This window comes from Hetaerina americana, unplaced genomic scaffold (genome assembly GCF_022747635.1).
Source record: "Hetaerina americana unplaced genomic scaffold, ioHetAmer1.1.p SCAF_106, whole genome shotgun sequence".
In the NCBI taxonomy this organism is placed as follows: domain Eukaryota; kingdom Metazoa; phylum Arthropoda; class Insecta; order Odonata; family Calopterygidae; genus Hetaerina; species Hetaerina americana.
This window is the reverse complement of record NW_027286137.1, coordinates 887,773-913,154: the sequence shown is the minus strand read 5'-3', so window position 1 is coordinate 913,154 and position 25,382 is coordinate 887,773. Positions and strand designations below refer to the sequence as shown.

The 25,382-nt window shown below is 35.4% G+C and overlaps 2 protein-coding genes across 3 annotated transcripts in view; one reads left to right on the top strand and one right to left on the bottom strand.

The window, feature by feature from the left end:
• Positions 1-2,372: 2,372 nt before the first annotated feature.
• On the bottom strand, positions 2,373-15,526 carry Dlish (Dachs ligand with SH3s). The gene is made up of 6 exons (XM_071599134.1): positions 15,416-15,526; positions 14,313-14,569; positions 9,629-10,036; positions 8,825-9,014; positions 4,079-4,215; positions 2,373-3,891 (listed from the first exon to the last, which is right to left on the bottom strand). Exons 1-6 carry the CDS (start codon positions 15,462-15,464, stop codon positions 3,727-3,729), a joined length of 1,206 nt encoding a protein of 401 aa, XP_071455235.1. The 5' UTR covers positions 15,465-15,526; the 3' UTR covers positions 2,373-3,726.
• Positions 15,527-15,688: 162 nt separating this feature from the next.
• Positions 15,689-25,382, top strand: part of LOC139700671 (E3 ubiquitin-protein ligase SHPRH) — a 59,827-nt gene continuing 50,133 nt past the window's right edge. The window contains exons 1-8 of one of the 2 annotated variants that reach the window (XM_071599132.1): positions 15,689-16,299; positions 16,701-16,898; positions 17,329-17,541; positions 21,120-21,358; positions 22,865-22,981; positions 23,086-23,166; positions 24,715-24,783; positions 24,869-24,931. In XM_071599132.1, the coding sequence (XP_071455233.1) occupies positions 15,801-16,299; positions 16,701-16,898; positions 17,329-17,541; positions 21,120-21,358; positions 22,865-22,981; positions 23,086-23,166; positions 24,715-24,783; positions 24,869-24,931 (1,479 nt within the window). In that variant the 5' untranslated portion in view covers positions 15,689-15,800. The remainder of the gene's footprint in view (positions 16,300-16,700; positions 16,899-17,328; positions 17,542-21,119; positions 21,359-22,864; positions 22,982-23,085; positions 23,167-24,714; positions 24,784-24,868; positions 24,932-25,382) is intronic. The other variant, XM_071599133.1, reaches the window with a different exon arrangement.

Genomic DNA, 25,382 nt, shown 5'->3' with positions numbered 1-25,382 from the left:
TTAACTGAGCAGCCTGAGACATGTACAGGATGTGGATGTCACCTGCCCCTCCTATCTTATGTAGTACTTTCGTTAATTCTACCTAATATACTCTTGTCAAATGCTTCTCAAAATCTGCAAAGTAAACCAATGCTATCTTGTACTCTACTTGCACGTTACTTATATTAATGACCTCATTACTACTATGGCATCATGCGTACATCTACCCCTTCCTGACCCCAAACTGATCATCCCTCAAATAATCATACATCTTCCTCTCTCTCCTTTTATTAATGATCCTGAGTACAACTTAAGCTGAGTGCAAAATCATTGTTTTATAGCCTTCACATATGGCTGCATTTCCCTTTTTTTGGGATGGAATTATTATTGTTCTAACAGAATATTCCAACCAAATTCCTCGCCTATTAATGCTATAAATTAGCCCATATAAACACTACCATCCACATTTTCATAGACCCTGAAGTAATTTTGCAGGGATTTTATATTTCTCTACTGCCTTAGTATGTATTCCATTATAGCTCTTTCTCATGATAAAGCATGCGTGCACATAAGCTATCCTTGCCCATGTCACATTCTGTCTAAACTTCTGCCCTAATACCCTTAGAGGTACTATAATGTGTTCCCTCCCTGTCTCTTGAATCTTTCCTGGATAAATAAATGACTGCCTTTTGTTATTTTGATACCATGCACTTGAGTTGTTCGCTGATTTTCTCATCTTACTTCCTGTTAGTGCACTCATTTCACCTGCCCTGTTCTCCTCTCCATAATCTCCTACTCTATTGTCCACCTATCTTCTTTCACCCAATCAGTTTTCCACCTCAGTTCATTATTCAACTGTTTGCACTAGCTTCTACCTTACCCTGAATTTGAATTCTTCCATTTCCTTCTCTTGTCTATCATCCTTATTATCTCATCCATAGTTTCCTTGTCCTTTTCCTGTAGTTTCATTTGTGGCTTTCGATAGTTTCAATTTTTCCTCTTATGTACCCATCTCCCTTTCCTCATTCATGATTTTCTCAGTAGCTTGCTGATGCTCTTTTCTTATCGTCTTTGTTAATACTTCTACATTCACTTTCAACAGCCGTTTTCTCTGTTTAATCCTCTTGAATCTAGCAATACACTTCATTAGCACTAAATTGTGTATAATCTGAATCTGCACCCAGGAAACAGTGGATTAATTACACCATTCCTTTAATATTAAATGTAGTCTGGATGACATCTTTTTGAATTCCTGGCTATTTTCTGTGTACATATATGTCAATTGTGGTGTTTAAGCCAACTGTTCATCATGATTGTGTCCCTGCCTCATGCAGAACTATTTCTTCCTCCCCACAAAGAACAAGATAAAGCAAAAAAATATTATGCATATCATATGTGGCATACCATACTACGTGACAAAGTTATCTTATGCTGAGAGAATAAGTTTAGGGAAAGATTAACCAAAGAATCCATCAAGATCCAGCTTGAAAATATTTTCAATCAAGATGTGGGATGCTCCCTCAGCAGCATGTGGAAACCCACACCGAGGAAGGCGACAAAAAAAGGCAGGAATCCAGTGACCAATCAAAGAGTGCCAGAGAGCTTGCCTATCTGTATATAAGCTGGCCATTACAGTCTTGATGTCATCAGCCCTAGGGATGGAAAACAACTCGTTTTCCAAAACGCTGGTGTCATCGATGGAGGAACTAAACTGGTGGAAGACCCGAGTGGCTTTTTCACAAGGGATTTTAGTGTATATTACTCGAAATGTGTAGGCTTCTACCGCCTAGTCAGGAACATCAGATTTCACTGCTAACATAATGATTGGAGACTCGAGAGCGATATCTGGTATAATTATAATTATTACTCATTTTGAAAACTGTGTGGCTTCTCATTATTACTATTGGGGTTAGGTGATCATGTAACAACTCACATTGCAAGAGAGCTGCACTGTAGCTTATTCCTAAAATCTATCAATAAATCACTGATTTTCCTCAAGTTTAACTCCTTATAATTCATCACTATTGAACATGATTATTGCTACACAGCTTGGTGAGCAAATTCAGGTTACTGGAAAGTAGCATATCAAAACTTACTAAAAGATTTTAACTTACCCGGTGTGGATTCTGTGAGAAGATAATCGAATATAATAGTAAGTAGAAAAGATTTCAAAATGTGATTGTATTCAAATGGCTTAAATATTTACTTGTCACATGAGAGCATTTGAAAAGATGTCATCTTGTTTCATTATTGACAAAATTTAGAGAGAACATTTTTTCAAGTTACTCGGATGGTTTTTCTTGATAAACATTGGGTCATTCATACAACTGTGCATACATGGACAGTAACAAATTTAATAATAAGAATAAAATACAGGATTGTAGCTAATAAAATCTTTATCAAAATAATTATTACATTATTACAATGTTTCGCTTAACATTTATTAGGACAGTATTTCCTTCCTCTATGCTGCTCTAGACAAAAATAATTTTACATAGGTTTTTTTCATTGAGCATACCAGTGTTCAAGATACTTCATCACTTGACACATATTTTTGATGTTAAGACTTCAAATACACATTATGCACATCATTCTTGAACGTACGACAATATTGTTTGTTTCATAACATTAAAATGTAATGTTTCGTTAAGTCTTGTAATGTTTCCACTTTCCATGGAAATAGCATATTACTATCAACAATAGTACTATTATGCTGCCAGTGAATAAAAAGCAGTCTCCTCAATTAATCATAATTCTATTTTTGAGCACCTTAACAGTCCAAGGAGAATAGCTTTAAGGAGTATATAAGCAAAATCCACATGGTTTGTGGTATATTTTCTCAGAATTGATATCATAAGACCATACAGAGTGGAAGACAGTAATAGAGAGCAACATTATCACACCTCAATCATTCATGAGAGCATAGTCACCACACTTTTCATTAGAAATACTCTAATTTTCAGAGATTTCCCTCAACCAATTTTTAAATAAATTTAGATTACAGTATAAACGTTCAAAAAGTTATTTAAAAACCCTACTTCCATCAGTTTTCAAAAGTATAAAAAAAGTTGATTAGTAAAAATCGGACAAAAATTCTTCAGTCACTGTACATAAAATGCTTCAAAAATGCTATACAAATAATTCAAATACATTGCAATAAGGAGCTGCAATGAAACCATTGTCTTCATAACTTAATAATTGAACTAAAAGACAACAATAGTTGGAATGTATGGTACACACCTGTATTTCAAATTACTCCAACTTCAGTGGGTAAAATAAACACAACCTTAAACAGATGATGATAATGATGGATGAGAATGAGTCAGTCACTGGATTAACTTAAATGGTGAAGATCATCACCCGTTAACATACTGACAGTATTACACTAGATGTGATTAACACCTAAGCAATGAGAAGAAAATTTACCACCTTAAGACTGTTAAATTCATACCAAAATGAAGCATTAAAACAAATTAATTCACCAAGGAACAGCCAAAGAACCTTATATACCACCGACAAAATAGAGACAATAGCAAATGAAACAATATTTCACTGTACAAACAGAAATTAAATTAATCCTGGAAAATGGAAGAAATTAAATTTTACACGACAGAGATTCAACTAAATGAACAGATTATCTAATAAAAACATACAACACGAGACAGGTAAAAAAGTGAAATATGGCAAAATAAAGACAGACTTGTTGAAATGTAATGAATGAACAGCAGAAGGTTTTCAATTTTCTAGTCACAGACTTGTCATGGCTGGAGGCCGTGCATAGGCTTTTGGTATAAAACCATATTTACGCGTTTTTGGAGCATATGCCCACAGCCATCCATCAACTGTCTGGTTGCTGAGATCTGCATATATCCAATCACCTCTCCTCACAGATAAGTCATCAGGAGCTTGAGCCTAAAAAGGAATCATTAAAATAATTTTTTTAAGTAGTTAAGTACATTTTGCACTCAAAAAGTGTTATTAAACCTTGATAAAAGGCAAGATAGGAGATATTTCACCCACAAGGACTGTTTTACTTTTCAACTATAATGATACTTCTATTATTTTATTGCATAAAATGGAATTTAAATAATTCACTAACCTTATAATCATACAGCATAACTAGCTCAGTCCCATGAAACCTCAGGTCATCAGAAGATGGAGAATTAAGATGATGATTATTATTAGTGGATGTAAAATTATTGTTTTGATTTTGGCAATTCGTCTGGCTAAGATGGCCTGAAAGATAAGAGATTACAATTCAATGAAAAAAAAAATTAATTCTTACATATTCCTCAATAACAATTATTTTTGAGTTACAGGGTTCATCCGGAAAATAAGTGTACTGACTACTGATTTTTTCCCGCCGCTCCAGGCGCGCCCAGCACCGCTCTGACGGGCTGCGATTGGAGGGGGGTATGTTGGCAAGCGACGCTGAAAAAGGCAGTCGGCTCCAAGCTGTGGTGTAGTGAGGAGCTCTGTTAACGCGAACCTCCACGCTCGACCCATGTCACGGAACGCGATGACGAAGTTTTTGGAGCAGCGTTATTCCATCAAATTTGCGGTAAAGCTTGGGAAATCGTTGACCGAAACTGTCGGTATGATTAACCAGGCTTACGGGGAGTCAGCCATGTCCAGAAACATGATCTTTCGGTGGCACAAGATGTTCATGGAGGGCAGAGAAGAGGTCTACGACGAGTCTTCGAGAGGTTCCCGATGATGCCTTCGCGGGAGCGTTCCAGGAATGGGAACGCCGCTGGAACAAGTGTATCGACTCACAAGGGTCCTATTTTGAGGAATATTAGCTTAAGATATGTAAAAGTGTAATAGATTTTTTTTCCTGAGCTCAGTATACTTATTTTCCGGACGAACCATGTAGGTAGAGGGTGACCTATCTTAGGGGCAGACAAGAGCTTTAAAAATAATAACTGTAACTTGTGAATGCCTGAATGAATTAAGATAAATATTTGACTACAAATCTTAAATGATGCAGTACAAGTTTGAAAATGTTTACAACTATACAGAAAAAACCTATCTGAAAACATTTATGGTGTAAACACTTCTTTTTAGAATAGGCAAAAAAGGGCAGACTGAACCTAATAATTAGTAACAAAAATATGTTATCATATTGTTTGGACCACTTAAATGAATTTATGGCCATTGTCACTATTTTTTGGAACATAAATGTATCCATTAGTTAACAAGCTGGATACTATTCTAATTATGTCCTCTTGGTAAGAAAACATACATAATAACGTCACAAAATGCACCATATTTATCCACAAGCCATTATTTTTCAAAGGAGCATAAGCTTTAATATGTTCACCATAATTATTTCTTTTTCATCGACTATTTGGCAAAGAGTATATAATGAAAACATTATTGTACAAACGAAAACTGATAAATGCACATACAGTGGCACCTCATGCCATAAGCATAATTTGTTCTGTGATCTTCTCGTAAAGCATAACACTCATTTAGTTGAACAATTTTTTGCACATAAATTAATGTAAAATATGATAATGCATTCAATGCTGAAAAAATAAATTATGTACAAGGTTTATTCAAAGAAAATTATAGATACATGGTTTACGATCATGGATCACCTTCATCTTTTCTTCTATCGCAGGATGAACTAACCTGGACTGCGGACTCAATTTGTAAAAACAAAAAGAATCGAAATAATTAGTCAATTATTTATGATGTATTCCAAATTATTTTTTATTTGAAAGATGTTTAGAGGCATTTGTTTTTGCCAATGCTTCAAAATTTTGTGAAAATACAACTTGGCATTACCATGAAATAATTTATAACGTGCTTTATAAGGCAATGCATGGTATGATAGAACAGCTTCTCACAATCTCACATATCATTTAATCTGCTCTTCTAGACTCAAAACATGTTGAAGGTTTGTGGAGTTTCTGAATGGTGAACAAAGCAGGGGCTTAATTTTAAAATTGCCACAAAATAGCAGTGGGAGACTTTTTCGATTGGCTTGTGCCAGGCTATGCATTCTCCTACAAGGATATACATAAGTTTGCTTCAGTATCTTCTTCCAGAAGACACCTGTCTCATTAGAATTAAAAACATGTTGAGGCAGGTTACCCTCAGGATCTACAAGTTTCTTGAAGTCACTGATAAAGTTCTCAGCTGCTTTTGAGCCCCAGCTTGCTGATTCACCATGTCTCACAACACAATGGATGCTGGTTCTTCTCATAACCTTCTCGAATCATGCACGGCTTCTCTTAAATAACTTCTCTGGCATTTAATGATCCTAGCATCTTAAAGAGATTGGTGAAAATTACTTTTGCCTTCTCACAACTGACATTTTCATTACAAGTGTCACATTGTAATTAATCTTCCTTTATCCATATGAGAAGCAACCTTTCTACAAAGTGGAGAACAGGTTAACATGGAGCATATATTCTTGTCACTCACTTTGAAGGATTTATCTCTTTCATTCTGTCCTTGTTCTTGCGGATAGAGTAAATGGCTGATGCCAACCGATTGTATCTGTATGCTACGAGGGTCATCCGGAAAGTAGTACCCGTTCGTGCCGCATGAAGTGCTGACGACGCGAGTAGCCGCTGGACGAGGTCAGATAGCTTCAGTGGCTTGTCTACCTTCTCTGAGCCAAGTTGCGTGACGCTAGCATTGCCTGTGTTGTTTCTGTGATTGTTTACAATGTTTAAAAAAATTGAGAACGCCGCCAGTTGTGAAGTGAGGGCAGTGATTAAATTCCTCAATGCAAGAAACGTTCGCCCATGTGATATTCATCGCCAATTAAAGGAGGTGTATGGAGACAATGTAATGGACGAGTCGTCTGTTCGGCGGTGGTGTCGCAACTTCAACATGGGGAGGGGGAACACACACGACGATGAGCGTTCGGGGAGACCGTCTGTCATTACAGACCAACTGGTGAGCTCAGTTGACGAATTCGTGAGGAACGATCGGCGCGTCACAATTGATGACATCTGTGAGCATTTTCCCAATGTTTCTCGAACAATTGTTCATGAAATTGTTAAACACCATCTGCATTATGCAAAAATTTGTGCAAGATGGGTCCCTCGCGTATCTCAATGAGCTGGCGGCGAAGGACTATGCAGCAGGAATACAGAAACTTGTCACACGTTATGACAAATGCCTTAATTTGCTTGGAGATTATGTTGAGAAGTAGTTTAAAGTATCCTCTTTCAAATAAAATTTTTTATGTTTGTTAATATTTACTTTTGTGTCTTTATTTCACGAACGGGTACTACTTTCCGGATGACCCTCGTAGATCAGCCTTGCTCCTGGCTCATTCTTGTGTTTCCACGATTTTGCTTTTCATTTCTGCTATTATTTTTATTCTCTTACGGCTACCTTCTTGTGGATTCTTTTTTGGAATCATTTCGTTCAATAGAACCACTTAAATGCTAGAAAAACGAGTGCCAAAAAAATTGAACAAGCAGCCATGCAATCATTCCAGGAATCTCTTCTCGTCACTCATTGTTGGAAGTCACTTGTAAAGCAAATCATTTCCGGGCACAATATTTTTTCTCATTAAGCAAATTATTTGCGATGCAAGGCGCACACTAAACAAGGTTTAACAGTACTTGAAAAATATAAATTTATTCACTATGCTGAGTCATTTTATGAAAAAATACATATTCTCAAGAGAGAAAAACCTTTTCTCTACTGAATTTATTTCAACCAACATATCAAAATTGGAGGTAAAAAATCAAAAGCCAAATATATTGGGAGTATGGTGCAAATGCCACTGAGTGTTTGTCTTCATTGAATTTAAATGACTCAACATTTATCGCACGAGTGTTTGCAGACAAACCCCATGAAAAAATTATAAATTAATTCTTCAAGTTTACTTGATCATTTAGAAGTGGAACAAAATTTGAGCTTCATGTTACTGTTCCTGCAATGAAAACACATGCTGCACAGAAAACAATAAGTATTGTAGGAAAATCTCCAGAATGCAGGAAATCTTCTACCTTATAACACTTTGTACAATGAAAACCCCAAATAAAATGATCTGATCCTGAACCCATAGCATTTCACTTGCATACAGAAAAACCTCCTTTTGCGAAACTTTAGCTACACAACTTCTGCAGTACAATCAAAACCCTAACCTTAAATCTATCTCCTTAAGACAACATTTGTACAAAAATAATTACAATTAAGTTTTTCTGCACATAGTATTATCATATCAAGTTGTAGATGACTAAAAATGCTTTCATGAGCATAAAAATGAAACAGGAAGGGGAAAACTTACAATCAGATAATTTTGTGCCAAGTGACACCCAAGTAGGAAAGGTTAATAATTTGGTGATTTTCACCAGGACCCCACAAATGAAACCAAAGCTTGCCAATACTCCAGGCCTAATTTCACCATTTTAAGCAGAGCAATATCCTATAATGGGACAACACATTGACAACCAGCAGTGCATATAGCATGGCTCACTACAAGGATGTACCCGCAGAGTATGGCAAATCAGGACATGGAAAAATATTTGGAAACTTTATAAATCCTGACTATAGTTCTGTCAGTATTAAACGAGTTGGTAATTTTCCACAGACTTAAATCTAATTAATCAAGTGTAATTATCCAAAAGGTCTGTTTTTATTTTTCCACAAAGTCTCTGGAAAATTAAAAACTCATTTAATTTGGATATCAAACAATTCCACAAAATGAAGCCTGAAAGTGTAAAGTATACCAACCATAGTTCAGTCAATTTATTCATTGGGTGAAAATTATCATTCTATTGACTATTTCTATCAATTCTATTGCAAGAGGGTTATGGCTGAAGTAATAGACCACCTTTGAATATTAAAATATCAATTGAAATCTTCATACCTTGAATTACATCAGCAGGGTAGACAAATCCACTGGGGACAAATCCTTCTTGCCCATCACTTCGAAGAACCCAGTACCAATCAGGATCTTCCCTGTTGAGCACAGTTACAAATTCTCCTCTCTCCACACTGACGTCATTCTCATCCCGTGCAATGAAAGTGTACAGCACAATATAGCGGCCGGATGGATCCTGAGGAGCAATCATAAATTTCTGAGATGTGATCAAGAACAAGAAAGCAGATATTAGTAAAACCATAAAGCATCAACTTTTAAACTCTTAAAAAATTAATAAATATTAAGAAAGTTAGATGTTTGGCATACAAATGTTATTTTTCAATGACGAAGGAAAGAGCTAATTATCAAAAAAAAAGTAACCACATAAAACAAAATTTATTACTGCCAAATATTTTGAATGTATTCACTTAATTTTTCTATGTGATCACTATTGTATTTTGAGTACTTTTTACATTGATGATAAATGATTCTTTACACACCCCACCACACGCCCTTGCGGGGTATTATATAGATGTAGATGCACACACCTCGTGTACAAAAATCAAGCACCAGTTGTAAACTCTTCGTCTGATTTGATCTCTTCAACCAAAAGATTGCAAAAATTCATTATGAAATGAGCAAATTTTACAGTCAACTTTTAACTTAAAAGAGTTAAAGAAAGGAAAGGCAGTAATGTTGTTAGTTTAGGGAATGCTGTACCAATGTTAATGGTGAAGAGAGGAGGGGGGGGGGGAGATAAACTGATGGATACCACAGTCTTGTGTTGCACTTGACAGGATAGCCACTGACCTTGAAAAATGGATGGATATCTGGCTGTGATGAGGATGCACTGTGAAGGGAACCCTGAGAGCTGCGCATCTGCTGCCCTTGGTGCTGGTTCACTTGGTGCAAGCGGTGGCCCAGGGGTAAGAGGCCTCCCTTTTTGCCCACAAGTCCTCCACCATGGCTCTCTCCATCAGATCCCCCATCAGGTCCACTTCCACCCCCGATTGGCTCTGCCATTGAAGTATCTCCCTCCAAGGCCCCAGAATCACCGCCCTTCTCTGCACGAGGCAGCTTTTTCCGAACATTGCTGAGGGCCAGGTCTCCCACATGTGAGCCAAAGGGGGCACAGTATGAGTGGGGTATGAAGCCCTCTTGCCGGTCCTCAGCAATCACATACACCCAGTCATTTTCTCGGTAGAGCACATTCACTATCTATAAATTCACACAAACAAATAAAAGTTCATTTATTAAGGCAAGGGCTTAATCTCGGACATGAATTTTAGTTATGTATACAGTAATATGAGCTCAGTACATACTTATATAGTAATTTGAGCTCAGATGCTGCAGCATCTTAACATATCAATCACTGCTAATAACAATGAAAGGTAGATTTCCACGATATGTGCTCTCTACAAGGATCCTCCATCCAATTAATTTTCTTGTTAGTTAGCAAATTTTGAACACTGAGCAATTAAGCACATATATTAAGAAAAATCAGATTACAAAAGAGTATTTTCCGTGGAAAACACTTAACTGGTAGAACATGATTGACTTCTGATATATTTCAATCAAGGTGGAAACTATGCAGACATGAGATTAAGTAATTCCTAGGAGGTAAAATATATGGTCTGAAGTGATTAATAAGATACACGTAAATCAAACAAGATGAAGAAACAGGTATGGGAAAGATAAAAAATGAAAGATCAATCAATTACTGCAGCAAATTGACCGTCTTTCATTCACGCATGTAAGACCATGTTCGTGCTGTGCCACTGTTAAGCATTTTAGTTTAGTTCACGCTGAAACAGACAGGTTCATCACCTGAATTCACAAGGTGATTACAGTTCTCAATTAGCTAACCTGATTGGATAGGTGCAGTATTCAGTATGCAGTATATTACCTACTCTTCAGTTGCCTTGGAAAACATTTGACCTCCCCTGAATGATTTGAGGAGGTTTTTTTTAGCAGAGGTGGTCAAAATCATAACACAATAGCCTAGGGAAACATCTCACGTGATCTCACAACAAATCCTCGCCCAAAGAGTCATAGAAGTTTTTATATTATCCTACTAATCCTGAGAATAATAATACATGGTTTTTACACATTAAACTGCTGAGATTTCAGAACATACCTGATAATTACGTATGTTACAAAATCAAAATAACTTCATTATAATTCACAAAATTTACTATTCAACACGGCTGCAATGCCTAAATATCATTACTATAATTGGTATCCTACAGTAATGGCAGGTTTTGGATTAACGCAGCATATACAACAGTAAAATAATACATTTCCTCGCCTCAATTAAAAAAACACAATGAAGATACACAATACTCAGATAAATGCTTCAATTCCACATACTTCCCTCCTCCTTTCATAATACCCAACACGTCTATTCTTTACCTGCCCTTCCTCACTTGCCTGGTGTTCTCTCTTCTATCAGTCTATACCATCCAATTGCCAATCAACATGTTCTGCATCCACCTTTCGTGCCTCCTTTAGATTTCTCCTGTTCATTTTCTTCCCACTTCCACCATGCCTAGCACTTCCCTTATCATTTTCCTTTCCGTCTCTTTCACCTCTTCCATTAACTCACATTTCAAAAAAACCTCCAATCTATACCTGTCATCTTGCTTCAATGACCATAATAATTTTCCTGAATTATTTATGATTGCAAAGATTTTTCCTTCTTACTTCCTAGCAGTGATTTTACCTTCCTGTCAAGTACATACTTTCACCATTTTTTTGTAAATGATCCATTTCCTTGCACTGCATTTTCTACCATGCTTTTTTCCTCTATTGATATCCCACCCCAAGGGTATTATTCAATATATATAACTATTATTAAGGATACTAATAATCCTGTTTTTATCATTGGTAATTAAGACAATGAAACTAGTTGAGATCAATAGGAATATTGCAATTTTCTTTTTATTTCACAGTAGAATAATTCCACTCAAACTCCAAAGTCAGGAAAAAAGACTTAAACAACTTGATACATAGATTTGGCAAAACTTGAGCAATATTATGAATTCTAAAACTGGTAGCCTAGTCAAGAGCAAGTAGGTACAAATATAGAAGAGATTTCAGAATGAAGGCAACTTTTCTGCATAATTATTTCCTGCCCAATATCTTGAAATATATATGATGGCACTCACATGGCGGTCCATGCCAACCATGTCACACTTAGGTGAAATTCAGCTGTAGTGATCACAATATTGGCGTGAATAACTTATGTATACATCTGGATGAGGATGTGGGGCAAGCATTTATTGAACTCAAGTAGACACATGAGTGAATAAAGGTAAGTTTTCGAAGATCTTGATAGAATAAGGACTGAATGAATAGTTATTGAATGTTATGAAAGAGCATTATGAATGAATTTCTAGAAGAGAATGGGAGGAATGGAAACATTACAAATTATTGCAAACAAGTGCAAATTAAGAAGTAGCAGATGACTTAAAATACATCTTTGAAGAATGAATTTGTGGTTTTTGGCTCAACTTGATGGAACTTCCAGTTGAAAAGTGAATAATAATAACTTTGTAAGTTCCACTGATCGGCCAGTTTAGCTGAATAGTGATATAGTAGCGACACCTGATGATGTCTACTATTCAACAAAACCGGTCATTTTTAAAATACAAATCAGTGGAACTTACAAAGTTATTATTATTATTCACTATTCCACTTGGAAGAATGCTTGTGAAAGATAAGGGAGATAAAGTTTTAAAGGAATGATAGAATTATTATTGTTATTACTTTTTATCACAATAAAAAAATACCAAGTAGGTGGTGCATGTACATGATATAAGGTATGTCAAGAAGGAGCAAAAACAGGCTCAATTAAAGTATTAAAAAAATGGCGCCCACAGTTACTTAATATTTGACACAAACCCATGAACATAGACTGTAACATTCACATGAAATATCAATTTAGAAAAATCATTGCTCATTAATATGAACTACACATGACCATTGCTATGAACTAAGAGTATGAACTTACTGGTCAGGAATACCATTGAGATATTCATCAACCAAGTAGAACAAGAACATACTACGTTGTAGATATCTTTTTAATTTATGCCTGAATGCAGTAGTTCACTTAGTATCCTTTATACTTGGGTAGTTTGTTATATAATCTGATTCCCATTTCATTGGGTCCTAATTTCAATGCTTTAGTACTTATATTCTCATAATGGATGTCGTGCCTTCCTCTGGTGTAATGATGATGATAGGCAGAGTTAAGAGAATAGTTGCCAATGTTATTTTTTTATATACAGAAGTAAAAACATAATGCAGAAGCACGGGAATGGTCGAAAATTTAATTAATGGAAAATAGGTCTTGATGAAGCATTGTGAGGTTTCCTGGCTAAAATTCCAAGAGCTTTCTTTTGCATTTTAAAAATGGTTTGAGAAATAGCAGCTGATCTTCATAATATTGCACAAAAGGTTATATTTTAATTTATTTTCCCATAGAATAAATTGAGTAGTACAGTTTTACTTGCAGTTCATAAAGGTGTCTTAATAAATAGGAAGTTGAACTGAGCTTAAGTTAAAGGGTTTTTACATGCATATCTCAAGAAATATTTGCACACAAAGAAATACCTAGAAATTTACATTCTGTCACATGCTCAATTGACTGAACATTCATTTTTCCCAACAGATTATCCGTCACATTCTTTTGAGTGTGAAGTATATTATTTTACTTTTATTTACATTTAAGTATAGAAGGTTATCTGTACACCACAAGTAAGGTAGAAGTAAAATGACTATGTAAAAGAAAGTGTTTGCCAAAGTAAAATGGCAGAGAAAATGTTTTTCTCATTCTTAATTTATGGAAGTGAAACTTGGATATGCCATGATATTCACTAATCTCAATTATGCACGCTGGTCGTGGACAAGGCATTTTGTGGTAAATATAGAAAATATAGGATAAGGATTGATTGGATTAAGGAGAATGAGGATAGGATGTTCTGGTGCACTTGTATTAAAGAATTGCACTAAGCTTAGTTTGATCACAATGATAGAATGATTAGGTAAGGGATTTCATGAGTCGAATCACCAAAGAGATGAGTGAAAAGGCAGAGGTTTGAAAGGTTAGGGTACATTGGGAAACTGATTGGCAGATGCGATAGAAAATATTAACAGGAAAAGGAATAGTAGACGTCTGATTAACAGAAGGCATGTGTGGAAAGAGGCATGAATATGACTGGGGTGATATAAGCATGCCTTGATAAAAATCATGTGAGAAAATAGTACAAATTAGTAAGTTTACCAATAATCTAAATTAGCTTTATTGAGCACAACTTGGGACTCTTATCATTCTGTCTAAGATAGAATTATCTAAGCTTAACCCGGGTGAGAATAGTGTGAAGCATATGAAGTGTGTCGGATTTCATTTAAATAAGAAATCTGGTCAACAGAACAAAATTCAGCTGCGCACCAGATTCACTTAGGCAGGAATTATAAGGTTTATAGTACTCACATGTCCTCGTTTAACCTCGAGTTCATCATCCACGCAGGGGGTGAAGTCGTGAAGGACAACCATTTTACTATCTGGTGAAAGCCCATTCTCCTTTTCAATCCCAACTCTAACCAATGTTTCGATGGAAGCACTTCCAGTAATACGACCCATCCCTGGACCACCAACTCCAACAACTCCTCCCACTCCACCCCCTCCGACTCCTCCACCACCTACGTTACCCCCTCGGCCAGGAGATTCTTTACAGTCACCATCTCCATCTGCAATTCACACAAAAAGTTCATTCGGCATTCACATTTTGGAAAGTGTCCCAAATACAAAAATAACAGTTATCAATGTGCCTCGGGCGTATTTGGTTTATTTTTCGACGAACCATGAAAAGGCGTACGTACTAATTTAATCCCACATTTTCACAATTACAAACTTAATCGCCTAGGTAATACTTGAAATCCTTAAAGGTTAATCAGAACGAAAAGGCGGGTGAAATGGGAAAACACGGTGTTATTCACAACATACATAGCAATTAAAGTGATTGAGTACGTATTATATATTCTGGCATGTTTACAGGATTTGTCAAGAGCGGATGATTCTAGAGTTCGTTTTGCTATTCAAATAAGGATTAATTGATGATAGGCATTTAAGTAACGCAAGGCACATAAACAATATCCCATCTAGATTACTTGAAGAGAATTTACAAATGGTCACTCGAGTGACCACTGGTGAACGAACGATATAGGATACAAATAGGATAATACCATTAAGTCTTTGGATAGTTCAACCCTTACAGATTCACTTGAACGGACCCGTTCCCGATTTTGAAACAATTATACCACAACAGAAGAATGTACACAATATGCTTTGAAATACATCAGACCTTAGGTTTCAGAAGTTACTCATCAACTTAAGGTCACATCGTGTAGATATTATGTACAACGGAGACACACAAGTATGATATCTAACTAATAGTGGAAAAAGGTGCATATAACGTACATAAACTAGTCTTTCCAAACAAAACATAACAGTAAATGTTTACACAACATGAATATGAAAACAATGAGTCACTGCAAAATTTCGTTAAACCTTCTCGTGGTAATAATCATGCTTACTTTTCTTTTTTTTGCCTCTCCGTATCCGTACAGGACAAAGAAATGCCATTCTTGCAAAACATTATTTAATACTTCATAAGAGCCATTGCAACCACGTCGATGTATCGAACTTCGGAGTATGGGAGCATGGTAGCATTAACGGCTACAGGCGTTAAAGTTATGCACTACAAAAACAAAACAATGACAGACAATGAAGGTTGAGTCCCGCGTGAAGTTTTGTTTGTTTTCACTTGACGGCGGTACGAAAGGGTTTTTTTGTGGTATTTTGTGATGTTTTCATCGGTTAGCGAGTGGTTTCTGATGTAATCGCTCGGACATATGAAACTGGGGAGCTAGCTGTTTTTAAGAAATCCGATAATCATTTATATAAAGTTAATCGCCAAATATGCCGAGAGTAAAGCTCACGGCTCCTCAAAGGCTTTCGGATGAAAGGAGAGAGGAAATCAATCGGTCTGCTGAAGAGAAGCCCCAAGGTGTACTATCATTCCTGAACGATCAGTTGAGTAAATTAACTGGTACTACGAAAAAGCCAAAGCCAGTCAAAAAATCCAAAGAACTAACGCAGTCTAAAGAAATAGAGGATGAAAACCTAAAGGGAATTCTTTCGGATTGCAAGTTCTTTCTAACCCTTCATAAGGATGTACCCCTTAAGGATGGAGAGCTGCCGTTTCACATAGGAAATGTTGAATTCAAAGCTTTTGTTGATAATGAATATCTGTCACCTCCTGATTGTGATGAATGTTGGTTGTACTTGAGTAAAATCCCTGGGCGAAGTATGCTGTACTTTGAATGGAAAGCTGATGACCCTTCACTGTCATCGGACGAGGATAATATTGTGAAATATTATTTAATTGAAGGACTTATGGACTATCCGTTGTATTCAGGTAAAGGTCAATTTTACACCTACTGAAAGCAATGATTCATTCATAATTAAATGTGGGATTTATAAATTGGCAAACCTACATCTCACGGAAGGGAAACACACCTGAAAACTGAGTTCCGGTTTGATGTGTAATTGAGGGAGATGTATCATAAATGTGGTGGGTTTGAATCCTTCCTTGGTAGATTGTTTGTCATAATTTTAACTCTTAAGATAATGGGCCACAACAGTGTCAAATTGTTTAGGTATAAAGAAAAAGTGATGATTTCAGAAATATGAATTATGCAGTTCCACAGCACAGATGTCTGTGGCGAAAGTGGAAAAATGCAATTCTTCATTTTATGGTCGCCTTAATGCGAATCTCGTACTAATTATATTTTTTTCACATTCTTGTGATTTTTCTAGGCCTACATCAATCTAAAGAGTTTTCCTTAATACTAGGAAACTCAAAACCAGATACTGAAGAAGGAATCATTCACTTTACTGTAAAAGTTTTTCTTCGTATAAATACCAAAGAAAAGAATTTAGATAAGCATGAAAGACCTGTGAACAAGACTATCCAAAAACTAGCGGGTCGATTTTTTAATATTTATCCTCCTGAGGGTAAGTGTCATTATGTAATGATTCCTCACATTTTTTAGATTTAGTAACTCAAATTTGAAAGAGGTTGTACGATAGATGGAAAGTGCACACAGGTTGGAGGGAAGGTGAGGAGGCATAGGGAGATCTCTCATCTTAAGGGCATAATAGAGAGATCTCTTATCATATCCCCTCCCACCCCCTCGCCCTCTGTTTTCTAATTTTTCCATGTGTACATAGGCTCATGCCCTGTAAAAAAACCTCCTAATTGAAGATGTCTCAAATGTAATTTAACTGATCTTATCACATTAAAATTATCTGAAATTTGATTTATGCTTTCAAGAAATGAGATTAAAACTTTCCTTTGTGACAAATAAAAAAAATGTTTTCTCTTAGTTCTGGAAGGTGGTTTAACTCTCATGGTGTGAAAATGTTTTTGTTTTAATTCATTCAGAACCCCCTCCTAGTAAAAGAGAAAAGGGTGGACTGCGGAAAGATATTGAGGACCTCTATGATGCTGTTAAATTGAGCCATTTGGATGCCATGAAGATTGAAATTGAAGAGGCAGTTTTCCATGAGAGTCTTCTTCCGGTTCTAAGACCATATCAAATAGCAGCTGTTAATTGGATGCTAAGAAGAGAGAAGCAGGATGAAGTTTCTATGGACAGTGAGTGTGGTACTGTAATTTAATGTGCATATGAAAATTGAGAAAAAACTCTGGGTACCTTTTATACTCAGCCATTAATGCTATCTTACAATTGTGTAAAACTCGCCCATCAAATATGCAAGTACATGATATCTTCAGGATCTACTTCATGGAATAAATATTGTTATGCTGGTCATAAAAAAACCAGCAATGATCCCTACACCCGAAATGTATTGCAGTGAAGTTCAATGTCCCAAGGTCATAATCAATCATTTTCAAGAAATTGTCACAAGAAGAGAATCCTATAGCCAATAAAAATAATTAAGAATTGTCGGCTATAGGATTCTCTTCTTGTGACAATTTCTTCAACAGCCAATAGCTCCACATCCTCTATTTGAATCATTTTCAAGGTAATGATGCTGAAATAATGGAAGTGATCAGCAAAAATAAAGTGCATGGAGTATTTTAAGTGTCCAGAGATATCTATTTTGCAAATTTATTTCTTAATAGACAAATTCTTCAAAGTGTAGAGAGCTGAGAAGGTTGACTCTCCTTGCTGGGAAAGTTGGCACCAATCTAATTTTTATTTTTACGAAAGATTTCAGAGCTTTGATTTTTACTTAGAATTTAGAGTTTTTGAAAGTTAACTAATGCATGACATGGTCTGTGGATGTATTAGAAATAGGCTGAATCCAAAATCTTATGGAATTCAAATAATTTTTTCATGAAAACTAAATCCAATCCTAAATCATCAATCAAAATCATAATTGTTACACTTATAGGCCCCATTTCTATGTTATCAGTTAACTGTTTCAGTTGATTCCTAATTGACTTTCATAGGTATGACATTTATCTATCTTTACTATAGGCCAAAACTAATATAGTTCAGATGAGTTGAGGGTAAAATCATGATCATTTTCTGTAGTATATGTATTATGAGCAAACAAGTATTTACCATCTTATGCATCTGAAATTATACAATTTTTTTGTCATTTGTCTCCATAATAAGTGCTGATGCAGATTGGCTTACAGTAGAATATACGGGGGCGGTTCAGTAAGTACCCGTGTTAGAAATGAAGAAACCAATTTTTCAGAAACATGTTTTTTATCTTTCAACATAGCCCCCTTTTAGAAAGATACACTTCTCCCAATGTTCCGGCCATTTTTTAACCCCTCCAAAGAATAGGATTAATCAAACTCTCCAAAATACGCCTCTGTCTCGGCGATAACTTCCTCATTTGAGCTAAATTTTTTTCCTGCGAGCCATTTCTTCATGTTGGGGAACAAGAAAAAGTCGCAGGGAGCCAGATCGGGTGAATACGGGGGGTGCCGCAGCAATTCATAGCATAGTTCATGCAGCTTTCGAAGTTGACAGCCGGATCAGCTTGTTGTCCACTGTGAGCAATCGCAGCACCCATCGGGCCGACAATTTTTTCATCGCCAACTTATCATGTAAAATATTAATTGCTGTTCCGGTCGACACACCCACGGCCTCTGCTACTTTGCACATGTTTAAATTCGTTGAACCAATATCTAACTGTGGTCATAGATGGCAGTGTCCCCATAAACAGCATCTAACTTTGCTTTTATCTCCTTGCATTTCTTCCCATCCAAAAGCGAATTACCGAACGATACTGCTCTTTTTCCATCTTAGCGAAAATCATGAAACTATTCGAATGGCTGCCAAATCCAAACTAACCTTTTAATCAGTCTGAAATTTGTTTCACCGTTGTTTGTTAGATGGCAGCACGTGATGATAACATAAACTTCCCTCAGGAACGCCCTATGTCGTCGAACACGGGTACTTATTGAACCACCCTCTTATAATAACTGTCCAGGGTGAGGTTTTTCTCTCATATTGGCTAAACTGTGGGTAGATGCTGTGTGAAATCGTAGTCCATTCCATACATCAGTTCACTGTAAGCAGTCATTTGAATCTGTTGCAGCATGTATTGTTAGAAGTGGAAAAAAAGCGAATTTCATGCAGTGATAATGTTCTTCACAAAGAACTTTATCGCTGCATGATATTCGATTGACTGTGATGGGACTCTTTTCCTTCAATTTCCACCATGAAGAAATGGGCAGCCAAATTTAAATATGGCTGGGAAAGCTTCTGAGATGATCCGCATGAAAGATGCTCAAAAAGTGTGGTCTTGTTGGAAATCATCAAATAAGTGCACTATATTATTTTGGAAGATCGATGTACAAAGGTGCATGTAATTGCTAATAATGTTGGGATATCAAAAGAATGCATCAGTTGGATCATGCACTGGAAATTGCACATGACAAAGAATTGCACTGGATGAGTGCCACTCTTCTCTCTGTGGATCAAAAACATCTGTTGACACTTTCAAAACAGTGCTTGGTGAACTTAATGAAAAACAAATGTGTTTTTCTGCATTGATATGTGACAATAGATGAAACCGATTCATCATTACTCACCAGAATCAACATCAATCCATGCAGTGGGTAGAGGCCGGTTCTTCAGCTCCCAGGGAAGGCAAAGATGGTGTCATCAGTTGGAAAGGTTATGGCATCAGTTTTTTGTGATGTAAAAGGAGTTCTGTATGTCGGCTATCTTGAAATAGGTACTTCAGTAACTGGGGAGTACTATGTTAAACTTATAACAAAACTGGATGCAAACATTTGTGAAAGCAGGCCTGGATTGCAGGGAAAAAAATTAATTTTCCATCTGGACAATGTCCTGCCCTCAAAAGTGTCTTCGTGATAGAAAAATTGAGGGATTTGCTCATTGTAGTGCTTGAACATCCACTCTATTCCCTGCAGGGATTTGTCTCCCTTGGACTTCCTCCTCCTCTGAAAACCTAGCAGTTTCCTTGCTGGTCAACCTTTTTTGTCCAATCAAGAAACAATTGCAAGTATAGATGGATACTTTGCAGAACTTCTGAAAGAACATTACAGAGAAGAGATAACAACACTAGAACATCACTGGATGAAATGTATTAATATTAAAGGTTATAATGTTGAAAAATAAAGCATTTTTGAAAACATAAATTGTCATTTTTATCATCAGGCCGAGAACTTTCCAGATCACCCTTGTATGTGATGTGCAAAAATGAAGTAGTCTATTCATTATAGCTTTCTATATGTATTTATGTATTTGTATTCCTATCCTTTTGAACCTTGAACGATTTGTTTTGAAATTGATTACATCAAACAGAGAAGAAACTGTTGTCCATCATTGCAATTCATCACTGTTGTCAAAACATATGTGCAACCCACACCCTGAGAATTCAAGATTCATTGACTTCATGAAAGGATTTGCCCTGATTCATTTTTCCATAGATTTCATTGCATCATCAAATCCTGATCCCAGTCCAAATATATATTGGTTTCTGTAGTTACATCTGTTGGATATTTCCCTGTAAGATCTTCAAATGTAGATATTTGGTTTCATGGATCATATTTTTTCCGTCATAATTTGTTTTTATGAATTGTATTGTTCTATTGAAAGATAGCAAGTTATTTCTGGAACAACCCGCATTGATGTACATAAAAAGTTATTTTAAATTTAGGTTTGATTTAACTAGTTATTTCCATTCAACAAACTGAATATTATAAATATTTTCTCTTTGCAGTGAATGCAATTGATCCTTTATATGTCAAGGTTGAAACATTTGATGGAAAAGATTTGTACTATAATCCTTTTAATGGATCATTTGATTGGGAGTTTCCGAAAAGGAAGCCAATTCCTACTGGTGGTGTTTTAGCGGATGAAATGGGTTTAGGAAAGACAGTTGAAGTTCTTGCTTGTATTTTGAGCAATCCAAGAAAAGATTTACCTGTCATAGAAGCTTTGGAGTCTATAGTGATTGAGGTAAGTTTCTGTTTTTTTTCTGATATTTTTGTATTACTTTGGGAGTAGTGCTCCTTATTGTGAATTCATAGCTGTTGCCTTAGTAATAAAATGAAGCACTAAACTCTTACATTTTACCAAAATTTGTATAGCAGTATAAACTGCTTTGTAAATTTCAACACATGTTGTGCATAAAATTGGAGAAAAATTTCTTCCTCTCCTGAAGTCAGACCTGAAATTCTCGAGTGGGGTTTTTCCTCTGGTCCCGAAAAAAAGAATGTGTCCTTTTTTTAACAGCAGAACACATTGAGTGAGTCACATGTGCAGTTTTCTTTTAGAAAATTTGTTTGAAGTTCAATAAGATGGTTTCTCATATCTAAGAACATTTAATTGGATTACTGGAATGTGCTGCCGACATGAATTAATGAATTTGATGCTAATGTAAATAATGGACGAGCAATTTTCCATGAAGAGAAAATTTTTTAGTTTCAAGTAACTTAAGAATTTCAAATTTCTTTGCTATCTTCTGGTGTCCTTTCGATTATGTGTCATGGGTGAACTTTTTATTCCTAAGCATTGCACTTTTATTCATTAGCATTGCATGGCTTATCTGTAATTTTTGTTAAAGCATCCCAGTAAGTGGTTCTAATGTCTTTAGTGTCTGAATTTGTTATAGTAATCTTGAAACAGTCTTCTGAAGTTGGATGTGATGATTTGCATGGAGTTTCTTTTCTAGAAGATGCATTTTAGGACATTGTCACAATTATTTCCAAGATAAAATAAATATAGAGTACATTTTGTCATCATGCTCAAAAACAATAGATGATATGTGCATCACTAATTTTCACTGGTTTGCCGATGTATTCTAATGATACTGATACTTAGTAAATGTATGATATATGTACGCAAGGGAAATTATTCAACTTAAATTTCCTGAACACCTAAGTCGATAAGTAATCTTTCCATCACATTGTTGGAGCTATGTAATCAAGTTAAGATTAAATTGCCACAAGTATGTAAATTTGCTTGTCACTATCATATTTCCTAGAATACACTTGAAAGCAAAGGATGTTAGGGAGATTTTCAAGGAATAAGAAGAACATTCCATGTAGGTACTGGACATCTAAGAAAATAGAAATAGTGCTGGAACTTTTTTTGGGGAAGTATGATGACACTATAAATTTGGTTAGTGGAAGACTTGGTCAAAAAATGAAATCTTTCTTTTCTACATTGGGTTCATGTACTTAATGTGAGGTAGTGGCATTAGTAGGTTTTAATTTTTATGTTCCAAAGGGTCATGCATCAATAATTATTGTAAAAGGGTTGATTGAATGGGATTTGTATCATTAAGCTTTGCATTTATTTTATCATTGGGCTATTGAAATTTTGATATTTTTAAAATCATAATATTTTAACCATTGCTGAAGTGCACAAAAAAGCTGTATGGTGAGAGACAATATTTTTAAAATATTTATTATAATTCTACCTTTTTGGTTTAATTCTTTGTTATTATTGGATTTGGTTCAGGAAAGTGATGAACCTGAGCACAAAAATATTGATGCTGATGAAAATGATACAAAAATAGCTAATGGTTTGGCAGATGAAGAAAATGGCATCACTGAAGAAAGAATCCCTGCAACTGAGGTTTGTTTGGTTAAAGATGATGAGAGGCATTATTATTTAAAATATTTTGAAAATTTTATTCAAAATTAGATTAATAATTTGGATGCTTGATGAACTTTATCAAGGTGGTGAATGAAATTAAATGCCAAGGTATGGAGGTTGATGAAAAAGATGTGATAATTATAAATAATTCAGGATGTGTAGAGGTAAGGAATTTCATTATAATGGTAAATGATTAATCATTATGTATAAAGAGAGTGGTGTACTCAATGATTTATCTTTTGCTGTAATATTTCAAATATAATATGCATTCATCATATAATGAACCTGTGTTTTCATAAGCAAAATGTGAAATTTTCTCATCACCACGTATAATATTCACCTTGTTTTCCATGTTACCATGACATGACTTGCCTGTCCTTCTTTCCTCATGTAATTTTCCTTGTGTAACCTCACATCAATCCTGTCCATTTGTGTTTATGCATAAATTTTGCCTGTAGACGTTTAAAACTTTACAATAGAGAAAGACTTCTTCCTTCCATCATCCATACTGTTAACCAACATAATCTAATAACAACTCGCAGGTAGTACTTCATGGGTTGTATCGTAGTCTCTTTCAAATCATGTTTTCATTCTTCTATTTTTCACCTGCTTTGGTTGAACTGGCTCCAATGAGGTTACCCCTTGAATTTAGTTAAATATTTTCATAAAAATTGGATCTGTTAGAAAAATGGTGTAATCATCATGGAGCCATAATATAAAGGGTCTAGGAATGAAGTAATGCATAATGCAGTACCCCTTGCCATCTAATTGTTGCTATCTAGAGGGATATCTGGATTGAGATCCTTAAAAAAAACTTAATCCATCTTTTAATTGGCTGATACGGCAAGACACTATGGGCCCACATTTAGTGATAGAACTTGTACACCGACACTGGAATATCGCATTCTATACACCAATGATTGAATTAATAATATTGCATTGATTGAATTAATGTAACACTTAAACTTGTCCACCTATGTCTCTGGATGTCCCCTACCAGGCTTTGCTTCCAAAAGCAAGCAGCTCATGATTCCTAGTCTCTCTTTTGCTTGTGAAATTCAGGTTGAATGTTATAATTTTCAGTGCACTAATAAACTCGAAAACTATAAGCAGTGAAGTTATCTCTTTCTTCTACAAGGGTTCTGAAGTTTCACAGCTACCAATTCCCACTTTGTCAGCTGATCCCTACCACATCTGACATGATGGGTATTTTCCGGTCATTTCAGGAAAATGAGCAGGGCATTAAAAATTTCAATTTCTCATTTTAATGCCTGATTTTGAGATAAACTATGAGTTTTGGGGCTATAGACCCATCATAGCTTGAAATTTCATCTATAAATGTTTCAACTAATTGATGTTTAAAAAATATGCAACACATGGTGACCATGGTAGGAAACAATTGGAAGAATTTAATTGGTATTACATGTGTCTCATTTACCCAAGTCAAAATAGCAAGACTCTATTTTATAAATCATAGAATTATTTTTTTTATTTAAAACTGTTAAATGTAATGTATTCAATGAATAGATATAGTATGCATAAAATATCTGCTTTAGCCATAAATTAGAACAGTGCATGTTAATTTTATGCAACCTAACTTTTTGAAATATTTAAATTGAACAAATGCTTATTATGCATGGAAAAGTACATCGTTTTTTAATTATTTAAGGAATAAATAACATCTCCAGTTTAAATTGATATAACCTTTACAGAATGTTGTTGATGTAATACCAGAAACTGTTCAAAACCTCTTCAGAAGTAGCATGGATGATGGTAATGAAGTAAGTTATTAATCAGAAAGAAATTAGATGCATAATATTGCATATTTTGCAATTGATGTTTATCTTAATTTTTTTTAATCCTCAGGAAGAAGCAGAAACTAAAGTTACGAGTGTAGATGCTGAAGAAAATGTGTCTACCAACATTAAGGTTAGCATATATAGGCATAGGTAATGTATTTTTACTTTATCAATATGAATACAATTTTACTCTGCAAGCATTCTTGACATTTCTGAACAATGCTTCCCTAAAAAAATACTAAACTCTATGCCCACTGAAACTAAAAGTAATCTCTGGTATACTGGGGAGTTATTAGCTCTTAGAAATGGTTTACTCAGTTACTACCACTCTTACAAAGCCAGCGGAATCCTGAATGACAAAGAGGCTTAATTGAAATGCAAAAAAAGATTATTATAACTCAATTAGGTGTGCAAAAAATAAAGCTAATAAAGATTTTATATTGAATGCAAAAAATAAACAAAAGGCAGCATGGAGAATAATCAATGAAGAAGTTGGTCATGGTAATGCAAAAGAAAATCTTCCTTTTATCCCAGATGCTGTAAATAATTTTTTCTTCAAAGCTGTTGAAGATAATTTGTTC